At 51.2% G+C, this 13,038-nt stretch overlaps 1 protein-coding gene across 1 annotated transcript; it reads right to left on the bottom strand.

Annotated features, from left to right (window-relative positions):
- Positions 1-1,153: 1,153 nt before the first annotated feature.
- LOC116685558 (protein-methionine sulfoxide oxidase mical3b-like) lies at positions 1,154-13,037 on the bottom strand (the record flags this gene model as incomplete). The annotated part of the gene is given in 19 exon segments (XM_032510560.1): positions 1,154-1,195; positions 1,954-2,024; positions 2,129-2,277; positions 2,279-2,320; positions 2,672-2,819; positions 2,965-2,986; positions 3,772-3,897; positions 5,001-5,116; positions 7,822-7,936; positions 8,036-8,146; positions 8,148-8,215; positions 8,218-8,265; positions 8,268-8,292; positions 9,163-9,263; positions 9,426-9,581; positions 9,734-9,835; positions 11,063-11,179; positions 11,315-11,522; positions 12,774-13,037. Coding segments are annotated over 19 exon segments (2,031 nt in total), but the record flags the coding sequence as incomplete, so codon positions are not given.
- Position 13,038: the final 1 nt, after the last annotated feature.

Genomic DNA, 13,038 nt, shown 5'->3' with positions numbered 1-13,038 from the left:
ATATATATTATATATATTATATACAGTATATATATTATATATATTATATACAGTATATATATTATATATATATCATACAGTCCAGGCCAGAGGTCCCCCTCCTTCTCCTCCAATGAGATCCTTTATCTTCAGGACTGTTTCCACTGAAACCACGCCTAAGGTGAGGAAACAAGGCTAGGAAACCACGGCTAAGGTGAGGAAACAAGACTAGGAAACCACGGCTAAGGAGAGGAAACAAGGCTAGGAAACCACGGCTAAGGAGAGGAAACAAGGCTAGGAAACCACGGCTAAGGTGAGGAAACAAGGCTAGGAAACCACGGCTAAGGTGAGGAAACAAGGCTAGGAAACCACGGCTAGGTGAGGAAACAAGGCTAGGAAACCACGGCTAAGGTGAGGAAACAAGGCTAGGAAACCACGCCTAAGGTGAGGAAACAAGGCTAGGAAACCACGGCTAAGGTGAGGAAACAGACTAGGAAACCACGGCTAAGGTGAGGAAACAAGGCTAGGAAACCACGGCTAAGGTGAGGAAACAAGGCTAGAAAACCCGGCTAAGGAGGAAACAAGGCTAGGAAACCACTGCTAAGGAGAGGAAACAAGCCTAGGAAACCACGGCTAAGGAGAGGAAACAAGGCTAGGAACCACTGCTAAGGAGAGGAAACAAGCCTAGAAACCACGGCTAAGGAGAGGAAACAAGGCTAGGAACCACGGCTAAGGTGAGGAAACAAGGCTAGGAAACCACGGCTAAGGAGAGGAAACAAGGCTAGGAAACCACGGCTAAGGTGAGGAAACAAGGCTAGGAAACCACGGCTAAGGAGAGGAAACAAGGCTAGGAAACCACGGCTAAGGAGAGGAAACAAGGCTAGGAAACCGCGCCTAAGGACAGGGGGGCCTTGCTGGTGACCCTGTTGGGGATTTATTCCAGATTGAAGTCCTACTGAACCAGCATGGCTACCACAGCCTCCTGCAGCTCCTTCCCATCCGGTCTGCGTTTAGTTGGACCATCAGTTATCTTTCAACAGGACCATGACCCCAAACACCCCCCCAGGCGGTGTAGGGGCTGTTGGACCCAGAAGGAGAGTGATGGAGGGCTGCCCCCCCACAGTCCCCGGACCTGAATATATTCTTTGGTCCCTTAAATAGAAAATAAACCGACCTGCTGACTCGTCCTCCTCCTCTTTACAGCGTCTCTCCGATCCTGCAGAGACAAAGAGATATGAAGACAGACAGACAGACAGGCAGACAGACAGACAGGCAGACAGACAGACAGGCAGACAGACAGACAGGCAGACAGACAGGCAGACAGACAGACAGACAGACAGAGACAGACAGACAGGCAGCAGACAGACAGACAGACAGACAGACAGCAGACAGACAGGCAGACAGACAGACAGGCAGGCAGACAGACAGACAGACAGACAGACAGACAGACAGGCAGACAGACAGACAGACAGACGACAGACAGGCAGACAGACAGGCAGACAGACAGACAGACAGGCAGACAGACAGACAGACAGACAGGCAGACAGACAGGCAGACGGGCAGGACAGACAGACAGGCAGACAGACAGACAGACAGACAGACAGACAGACAGACAGGCAGGCAGACAGACAGACAGACAGGCAGACAGACAGACAGACAGACAGACAGACAGGCAGACAGGCAGACAGACAGACAGAGAGACAGACAGAGAGACAGACAGACAGACAGACAGAGAGACAGAGAGACGACAGACAGACAGACAGACAGACAGACAGACAGGCAGACAGACAGACAGACACAGACAGACAGACAGACAGACACAGACAGACAGACAGACAGACAGAGAGACAGACAGAGACAGACAGACAGACAGACAGAGAGCAGAGAGACAGACAGACAGACAGACAGACAGACAGACAGGCAGACAGACAGACAGACAGGCAGGTAGACAGACAGACAGGCAGACAGACGGACCTTGGTGTCCCTCAGTCTGCTGAGGAGTGAGACAGGTGCTGATCTCAGGTCAGATCTCGGATTCAGATCACCTGAAACAGGAAGTGACATCATCTTCAACAGGTTAACAGGGACCAGAATCCCCCCCCCCCCATCACATGACCTCGGCCACAGACAGACAAGTACACAGACAGACAGACAGAGACCTGCAGGGGGGCTGTGTCCCTGAGCAGCTGGTAGAACTGGCTGAGGTACATCACCACAGACAGAGAGTCCGACCACATCTCGTCCTCTGTCATCAGGGGACAGATCCCGAAATATCGCTGAGACACTCCAATGCCAGCCGGTGTTAGCGTCCACGGAGGACGCGTCCAGGGACTCAAAGTCTCTGAGGACAGACGGATGGCATCAGTGAGACAGGATAGCCTATCCCGTCTTAAAGGGACAGATCAATGTGAGACAGCTTGTCCAATCTTAAAGGGACAGATCAATGTGAGACAGCTTGTCCCGTCTTAAAGGGACAGATCAATGTGAGACAGCCTGTCCCGTCTTAAAGGGACAGATCAATGTGAGACAGCCTGTCCCGTCTTAAAGGGATAGATCAATGTGAGACAGCCTGTCCCGTCTTAAAGGGATAGATCAATGTGAGACAGCCTGTCCCGTCTTAAAGGGACAGATCAATGTGAGACAGCCTGTCCAATCTTAAAGGGACAGATCAATGTGAGACAGCCTGTATTACATGAGATCCGGTCTGAATCGGTGAATCAAGGCACAGAGAGCGAGCCCACTCTTCCAGGAAGTCGTCAGGTCGTTGACGGCAACGCCACGGTAACCACGGGTCTGCTCCTGACACCAGGTCAGCAGCTGATTGGACCGAGAGAGAGAGCCTATCAGAGAGAAGAAGGACAGTTGGCCAATCACGTCACAGCTCATTCACAGCCATGGTAAGAACTCAGTAACCATGGTGACTCACTGTGGGATGACGGCGGCGAATGATGTCACCGCAGGCTGTGTTAAGCCCCGCCCCCTCACCTGTGTCCACCAGGTGTCTCACCTGAAACAGGGAGAAAGGTTTTATGTTATTATATATTATTATATGGTATGTTCCTGATCAGGTGTGTGTTACCTGGTCAGGTTGTGCTACCTGGTCAGGTGTGTGTACCTGGTCCAGTGTGAGTTTACCTGGTCAGGTGTGTGTTACCTGGTCAGGTGTGAGTTACCTGGTCAGGTGTGTTTACCTGGTCAGGTGTGAGTTACCTGGTCAGGTGTGTGCTACCTGGTCAGGTGTGTGCTACTGGTCCGGTGTGTGTTACCTGGTCCGGTGTGTGCTACCTGGTCCGGTGTGTGTTACCTGGTCAGGTGTGTGCTACCTGGTCAGTGTGTGTTACCTGGTCAGGTGTGTGCTACCTGGTCAGGTGTGTATTATCTGGTCAGGTGTGTGCTACCTGGTCAGGTGTGAGTTACCTGGTCAGGTGGTGTTACCTGGTCAGGTGTGTGTTACCTTGTCAGGTGTGTGTTACCTGGTCAGGTGTGAGTTACCTGGTCAGGTGTGTGTTACCTGGTCAGGTGTGTGCTACCTGGTCCGGTGTGTGTTACCTGGTCCGGTGTGTGCTACCTGGTCCGGTGTGTTACCTGGTCAGGTGTGTGCTACCTGGTCAGGTGTGTGTTACCTGGTCAGGTGTGTGCTACCTGGTCAGGTGTGTGTCCTGGTCAGGTGTGTGCTACCTGGTCAGGTGTGAGTTACCTGGTCAGGTGTGTGTTACCTGGTCAGGTGTGTGTTACCTTGTCAGGTGTGTGTTACCTGGTCAGGTGTGAGTTACCTGGTCAGGTGTGTGTTACCTGGTCAGGTGTGGTCAGCAGCAGCTTGGTGTTCAGGTATCTTGTCGTCGGGTCGACTGTAAAAAGACTGAAGTTCTTCTGGAGATTCTCTGGAGTCGTTGAGGGAGGAGACGGTACAGACTCTCTCTGGGGGGGGGCAGAGAGACAGACAGACATGCAGACAGACAGGCAGACAGGCAGACAGACAGACAGACAGACAGACAGGCAGACAGACAGACAGGCAGGCAGACAGACAGACAGACAGGCAGACAGACAGACAGACAGGCAGACAGACAGACAGACAGACAGGCAGACAGACAGACAGGCAGACAGGCAGACAGACAGGCAGACAGCAGACAGGCAGACAGGCAGACAGACAGGCCGACAGACAGACAGACAGACACAGACAGACAGGCAGACAGGCAGACAGGCAGACAGACAGACAGGCAGACAGAGAGACAGACAGACAGGCAGACACAGACAGACAGACAGGCAGACAGGCAGACAGACAGACAGGCAGACAGAGAGACAGACAGACAGACAGACAGACAGACAGACAGACAGACAGACAGACAGGCAGACAGGCAGACAGACAGACAGACAGACAGACAGGCAGACAGAGAGACAGACAGACAGGCAGACACAGACAGACAGACAGGCAGACAGACAGACAGACAGACAGAACAGACAGCGACAGAGAGACAGACAGACAGACAGGCAGACAGAGAGACAGACAGGCAGACAGACAGACAGACAGACAGACAGGCAGAAAGACAGACAGACAGGCAAATGGAGGAATCCAGTCTCACATGACATGTGCAGGGCTGCAGGGTGGATCCTTGGGTGTTGTAGTGTCAACAGGTTTTAGAGCATTCAGCATTTACATCATTTACATGATTAACTTCTTATTAAGAACTGACCCAGACAACGTGCCGAACATCATGAACCCCGTGAAGAGACAGGAGCATATGTCAACAGCTGAGAAGATTTGGGTCTGTGGTGAACAGGTCCAGGGGTCCCTGGTGTAGGGACCAGGGACCCAAAGTTAAATTAATGTTGAGGGATCAACTAAGACCACTGAGATTCTAAAGAATGAGAACCACTGATTTACATCACTTCTAATCCTTTAACCTTTGAGCCGAGTCCACTAAAATGAACTGAAGCTGCACCACCAGCCGCGCTGCTCACCTCCATCTTTACAGAGAGAGGACAGGAAGTGACGGACGGTCTGTGAGACCCAGAGCTCAGACCTGGAGCCGGGGAAAGGCACCTGGCAGACCTGGAGCCGGGGAAAGGCACCTGGCAGACCTGGAGCCGGGGAAAGGCACCTGGCAGACCTGGAGCCGGGGAAAAGCACCTGGCAGACCTGGAGCCGGGGAAAAGCACCTGACAGACCTGGAGCCGGGGAAAAGCACCTGGCATGGCTCGGGAACAATTCGAAACTTCCACAGACAGGGAGCGCTCTTGAACCCCCTCACAGTCTTGAGTGGCTCAACAGATAGATCAAACTCATCTTTCAGATATCTGACCGACCAGGTTGACACTACAGCGTGAGACATGGGGGGGGGGGGTGGCGTGTGAAACCAGTCACATGCGCGTGTCTCACGGCCAATGCGTGAGAGTTGGCAGCCCTGCACAGTAGTATAGATGCCGCTAACGTTAGCACTAGTAGTATAGATGCCGCTAACGTTAGCAATAGTAGTATAGATGCCGCTAACGTTAGCACATAGTAGTATAGATGCCGCTAACGTTAGCACATAGTAGTATAGATGGCGCAAACGTTAGCACATAGTAGCATGGATGGCGCAAACGTTAGCACATAGTAGCATGGATGGCGCAAACGTTAGCACATAGTAGCATGGATGGCGCAAACGTTAGCACATAGTAGCATGGATGGCGCAAACGTTAGCACATAGTAGTATGGATGGCGCAAACGTTAGCACATAGTAGCATGGATGGCGCTAACGTTAGCACATAGTAGCATGGATGGCGCTAACGTTAGCACATAGTAGTATGGATGGCGCAAACGTTAGCACATTGTAGCATGGATGGCGCTAACGTTAGCACATAGTAGCATGGATGGCGCTAACGTTAGCACATAGTAGCATGGATGGCGCAAACGTTAGCACATAGTAGCATGGATGGCGCAAACGTTAGCACATAGTAGTATGGATGGCGCAAACGTTAGCACATAGTAGCATGGATGGCGCTAACGTTAGCACATAGTAGCATGGATGGCGCTAACGTTAGCACATAGTAGTATGGATGGCGCAAACGTTAGCACATTGTAGCATGGATGGCGCTAACGTTAGCACATAGTAGCATGGATGGCGCTAACGTTAGCACATAGTAGTATAGATGCCACTAACGTTAGCACATAGTAGCATGGATGGCGCTAGCGTTAGCACATAGTAGTATAGATGCCGCTAACGTTAGCACATAGTAGCATGGATGGCGCTAACGTTAGCACATAGTAGCATGGATGGCGCTAACGTTAGCACATAGTAGCATGGATGGCGCTAACGTTAGCACATAGTAGCATGGATGGCGCTAACTTTAGCACATAGTAGCATGGATGGCGCTAACGTTAACACATAGTAGCATGGATGACTGAAAAAGAAAAAACCGAGATCCGGAAGACAGCAGTAAGACGTTCCCATCATCCTCAGCCTTATCTGAGAGACATGTTTGAGACAGGAGACATCAAGAAGGACTCCTGGCAACGTGCTGGGGAACTTCTCATTAATGTCTGTTTAGTATTTCATATTTTTTCCAGAAGCCATATTTGAGCACACACACATACATTAGATTCCTTTACATGTTAAGGGGAAGATTAAAAATAGAAACGGATCTGTGAATTCATATCTCGCTACTCAGTCAGAATCTCATTAACCTGGAGTCCCAGTTTCTGTCATAATAATCCTATGTGATGTTTTAGGTCTGGTGGCAGACAGCCATTAAAATGTAGCCATTGCCACATAAAGACGTGTCCTCCATGTCCACTGTAGTGTCTCAGTGTCTCTCTAGTAACGTCTGTCTGCTCCAGGAGCTTTGTCAACGCAAGGCTACTTTTACTTTTATACTTAAAGTACATTTCCAAGCTTGTACTTTGTCACTTTACTTGAGTAAAGAAGTTTAATCAGTACTTCCACTTTTACCGGAGTATTTTTTAACTCAAGTCTGTACTTCTACTTAAGTACGGAAAGTGAGTACTTTTGCCATCTCTGCTACAGGTGTAGTATTACTAGGTGTAGAATTAGTATACTACAGGTGTATATATGAGTAGTATTACAGGTGTATATTAGTAATACAAGTGTATAAATGAGTAGTACTACAGGTGTTTATATGATTATTGCTACAGATGTATATTAGAACTACAGGTGTGTATATTAACCCCAACCGGCCCGTCAGACGCCGCCTACCAAGAGCCTGGGTCTGGGCCTGGGTCTGGGTCTGGGTCTGTCCCAGGTTTCTGCCTAAAGGAGGTTTTTCCTCTCCACTGTGGCCCTGTTGCTGCTCTGGAGGAAACTACTAGACCTGTTGGGTCCTTGTAAATTCTGGAGTGTGGTCTAGACCTGCTCTATCTGGTCCAGACCTACTCTATCTGGTCTAGACCTGGTCTATCTGTAAAGTGTCTTGAGATAACTCTTGTTATGAATTGATACTATAAATAAAATTGAATTGAATTGAATGATTAGTACTACAGGTGTATATATGAGTAGTAAAGGTGTATATTAGTACTACAGGTGTAAATATGAGTAGTACTACAGGTGTATATCAGTACTACAGGTGTATATATGAGTAGTACAGGTGTATATTAGTACTACAGGTGTATATTAGTAGTACAGGTGTATTTAGTACTACAGGTGTAAATATGAGTAGTACCGGTGTTGTATATGACTAGTACTACAGGTGTATATCAGTACTACAGGTGTATAAATGGGTAGTACTACAGGTGTGTATATGATTATTACTACAGGTGTATATTAGTACTACAGGTGTGTATATGATTAGTACTACAGGTGTATATGAGTAGTACTACAGGTGTGTTCTAGTACTACAGGTGTGTACCGTCCTGCCAGTACGTCCACGGAGCCGCTCCCTGACTCCAGCGGCTGATCATCCAGGCTGAATCCAACGCCGCCAGAAAACCTCGAGCTATCCCTGTCCCCATTGGCCAGAAGGGCTGGCAGACAGACAGGCAGACAGACAGACAGACAGACAGTCAAGAGACAGACATGAGATTATACTGGTACTAGATTACCCATGATGCATCAGCCCCCACCTCCAGCAGGCTGTCCCCCACCAGCGTGACCAGCAGCTGGTGCCCGTGGCGCTGCCGCACCGCGGCCGCGTTCTCCGACGCGTACATGCAGGTGAAGTCGAACATGGCGAGCGTCCGGCTGGCCGCGGTGGTTCTCGGCGAAGTCCAGAGACGGGAGCTGATGATTGGTCGAGAAGTCGCGGCCTCGCGGGCGAACGCCTGCAATGCATTCTGGTCCACATTGGCCTTGAGAGAAGCAGCGCCGTGTCTGCAAAGTCCTGAAGAGGAAGACTTTTAGATCCATTACCCGTTCTCTGGGGGGCCGGGGAAGTCCCCTCCTGTTTCCTTAGGGTCTAATGACACAAGCCGGACGGATACACCTGTTCCAGGTGTGTTACCTGTCTAGTGACTCTGTTCCAGTGTGTTACCTGTTCCAGGTGTGTTACCTGTCTAGTGACTCTGTTCCAGGTGTGTTACCTGTTCCAGGTGTGTTATCTGTCTATTGACTCTGTTCCAGGTGTATTTACCTGTTCCAGGTGTATTTACCTGTTCCAGGTGTGTTATCTGTCTATTGACTCTGTTCCAGGTGTATTTACCTGTTCCAGGTGTGTTATCTGTCTATTGACTCTGTTCCAGGTGTATTTACCTGTTCCAGGTGTATTTACCTGTTCCAGGTGTGTTATCTGTCTATTGACTCTGTTCCAGGTGTATTTACCTGTTCCAGGTGTGTTATCTGTCTATTGACTCTGTTCCAGGTGTATTTACCTGTTCCAGGTGTATTTACCTGTTCCAGGTGTGTTATCTGTCTATTGACTCTGTTCCAGGTGTATTTACCTGTTCCAGGTGTGTTATCTGTCTATTGACTCTGTTCCAGGTGTATTTACATGTTCCAGGTGTATTTACCTGTTCCAGGTGTGTTACCTGTCTATTGACTCTGTTCCAGGTGTATTTACCTGTTCCAGGTGTATTTACCTGTTCCAGGTGTATTTACCTGTTCCAGGTGTATTTACCTGTTCCAGGTGTGTTACCTGTCTATTGACTCTGTTCCAGGTGTATTTACCTGTTCCAGGTGTATTTACCTGTTCCAGGTGTGTTACCTGTCTATTGACTCTGTTCCAGGTGTATTTACCTGTTCCAGGTGTATTTACCTGTTTAATGACTCTTTTCTGCAGTAGACTCTGTTTCTTTGCCGTCATCACAAAGTAGTGCGTGTCGTCTTTGTAATACACAATGTTCTCGAGGTCGATTCCTGAAACATCACAACAGATGTTAATCAGCCAGATGTTACACAGATCCAGACGTCAGACAGATCCAGATGTTGGACAGATCCAGATGTTGGACAGATCCAGATGTGGACCCAGATCCAGATGTGGACCACGATCCAGATGTGGACCACGATCCAGATGTGTACCTGTCTCCTGCCGTAGCTCGGTGAAGAACCTCTGGTTGAAGATGAAGGCGACCCCGCTGATCTCCTCCACTTTGGCCTCGGCCGTCGTCTTCCTGTTCTTAAAGTTGGCCGTGATGGCGATGGCCAGCTTCCCCCGGAACTCCTTACGCCGGAACCCTGGGGGGGGAGGGGGGGAGGGGGGGGGGGAGGGGGGGGGGGGGGGGGAGGGGGGGCAGACTGCTGCATTATTTCCCCCTCTCATTCCCCCTGCTCTGGTGTTCGGTTCATTTTCATTTACCTGTAACCACGGAGACGGAGCTGTGGTTTACCTGGGAGCGTGTTCCTGCGTCCGTCCGCCCCGATGATGACATCAAACTCCAGCTCACTGAGAGGATGAGACGGGGGACTCAGCTCCATCCTCCAGCCCACCTCTGGACAATGGGAGGACAGGGACACGTTACATCCTATTACATAGTCTGTCCCCCAGAGGACGCTCTACAACGTCCCTGTTAGTGATGGCGTTGCATGGTCTGTCCCCCAGAGGACGCTCTACAACGTCCCCGTTAGTGATGGCGTTGCATAGTCTGTCCACCAGAGGACGCTCTACAACGTCCCTGTTGGTGATGGCGTTGCATAGTCTGTCCACCAGAGGACGCTCTACATCGTCCCTGTTAGTGATGGCGTTGCATAGTCTGTCCACCAGAGGACGCTCTACAACGTCCCCGTTAGTGATGGCGTTGCATGGTCTGTCCCCCAGAGGACGCTCTACATCGTCCCTGTTAGTGATGGCGTTGCATAGTCTGTCCACCAGAGGACGCTCTACATCGTCCCTGTTAGTGATGGCGTTGCATGGTCTGTCCCCCCAGAGGACGCTCACAACGTCCCCGTTAGTGATGGCGTTGCATAGTCTGTCCACCAGAGGACGCTCTACAACGTCCCTGTTAGTGATGGCGTTGCATAGTCTGTCCCCAGAGGACGCGCTACAACGTCCCTGTTAGTGATGCGTTGCATAGTCTGTCCACCAGAGGACGCTCTACAACGTCCCTGTTAGTGATGGCGTTGCATAGTCTGTCCACCAGAGGACGCTCTACAACGTCCCTGTTGTGATGGGGCGTGCATAGTCTGTCCACCAGAGGACGCTCTACAAAACGTCCCTGTTAGTGATGGCGTTGCATAGTCTGTCCCCCAGAGGACGCTCTACAACGTCCCTGTTAGTGATGGCGTTGCATAGTCTGTCCCCCAGAGGACGCTCTACAACGTCCCTGTTAGTGATGGTGTTGCATAGTCTGTCCACCAGAGGACGCTCTACAACGTCCCCGTTAGTGATGTTGTTGCATAGTCTGTCCCCCAGAGGACGCTCTACAACGTCCCTGTTAGTGATGGTGTTGCATAGTCTGTCCACCAGAGGACGCTCTACAACGTCCCTGTTGGTGATGGCGTTGCATAGTTTAAGTTTCATATCTTATTTTTACGTTATCTCTTTGATTTATCAGAACTTTAATATATTTTGATATTTCGATGTTCTTATCATCAATGTATTAATATATTTTCATATTAATATAATATATTATACTAAAGTATTAATGTGTGTGTGTGTGTGTGTGTGTGTGTGTGTGTGTGTGTGTGTGTGTGTGTGTGTGTGTGTGTGTGTGTCTCACTGCGGCGGTGCTGGTCCTCCGGCGGCTCCACCAGCTTCTTGAACTCCACATTGACATAGACCTCCACCCCCAGCAGCAGGGCCACCTTCAGCAGCACCAGCTGCAGCTGGCGGATACCTGGGGGGGCAGACGCTGCTGATTAAATATATATATATAATATATATATATATATATATATATATATATATATATATATATATATACATATGTATACTGTATCCACATACAGACGTAGTAACATGTGTGACTCACTGATGTGGTGGATGGCGCCGGCGCAGAACTTCCCGTAGAACTTCTTGGCCCCGAGGCCCCGCAGGTCGTGGATGGTGAAGGGCCACAGGTGCAGCACGTTGTTCCTGGAGAAGGAGTCCCGCTTCTCCAGCAGCACCACCCGCGCCCCTAGGAAGCCCAGCTCCACCGCCGTCCGCAGGCCACACGGCCCCGCCCCCACCACCACACACTGACCAATCACAGCAGAGACAGGACAGTCAGGGCAGAGACACGGCCACGCCCCCCCCCCCCCCCACACACGCCCCCACCACCACACACTGACCAATCACAGCAGAGACAGGACAGTCAGGGCAGAGACACGGCCACCCCCCCCCCCCACACACACACGCCCCCACCACCACGCACTGACCAATCGCAGAACAGACTTAGAACGAGGACATAATATTAGACCAGCAGTACCAGGCTGTAAAACTAGCAGTACCAGGACACTGGACCAGCAGTACCAGGACACTGGACCAGCAGTACCAGGACACTGGACTAGCAGTACCAGGAAACTGGACCAGCAGTACCAGGACACTGGACCAGCAGTACCAGGCCATTAGACCAGCAGTACCAGAACACTGGACTAGCAGTACCAGGAAACTGGACCAGCAGTACCAGGACACTGGATAGCAGTACCAGGAAACTGGACCAGCAGTACCAGGACACTGGACCAGCAGTACCAGGACACTGGACTAGCAGTACCATGAAACTGGACCAGCAGTACCAGGACACTGGACTAGCAGTAGCAGGAAACTGGACCAGAAGTACCAGGACACTGGACTAGCAGTACCAGGACACTGGACTAGCAGTACCAGGACACTGGACTAGCAGTAGCAGGAAACTGGACCAGCAGTACCAGGACACTGGACCAGCAGTACCAGGACACTGGACTAGCAGTACCAGGACACTGGACTAGCAGTCCCAGGCTGTTAGACCAGCAGTACCAGGCCGTTAGACCAGCAGTACCAGGCCGTTAGACCAGCAGCACCAGGACACTGGACTAGCAGTCCCAGGCTGTTAGACCAGCAGTACCAGGCCGTTAGACCAGCAGTACCAGGACACTGGACTAGCAGTACCAGGACACTGGACCAGCAGTACCAGGACACTGGACCAGCAGTACCGGGACACTGGACCAGCAGTACCAGGACACTGGACCAGCAGTACCAGGACACTGGACTAGCAGTACCAGGACACTGGACCAGCAGTACCAGGACACTGGACCAGCAGTACCAGGACACTGGACTAGCAGTACCAGGACACTGGACTAGCAGTACCAGGACACTGGACCAGCAGTACCAGGACACTGGACCAGCAGTACCAGGACACTGGACTAGCAGTACCAGGCCATTAGACCAGCAGTACCAGGACACTGGACCAGCAGTACCAGGACACTGGACTAGCAGTACCAGGCCATTAGACCAGCAGTACCAGGACGTACGGTGGTGTTGCTGCAGGCCCGGCCCCTCAGGTAGTCCCTCTGCGCGGCGCGGCGGTCCAGCTTGGCCCACAGCCCATTGGCCCTCCAGTAGTTGAGGCGGCGTCTGATTGGCCGGTACAGCGGGCGCTCGGCGGCGCCGCGGTCCAGCTGCAGGTGGTCACACAGCTGCCTGAAGGACCCCAGCGCCGCCCGGCACGTCTCCGCCGACACAAACTCGTCAAACAACTCCTGCGCTCGGCATTGTGGGTACAGCTCGTCTCCCATG

Source organism: Etheostoma spectabile, unplaced genomic scaffold (genome assembly GCF_008692095.1).
Source record: "Etheostoma spectabile isolate EspeVRDwgs_2016 unplaced genomic scaffold, UIUC_Espe_1.0 scaffold00569997, whole genome shotgun sequence".
NCBI lineage: Eukaryota > Metazoa > Chordata > Actinopteri > Perciformes > Percidae > Etheostoma > Etheostoma spectabile.
Note: the sequence above shows the minus strand (reverse complement) of the source record. Positions and strands in the feature narration are given on the sequence as shown.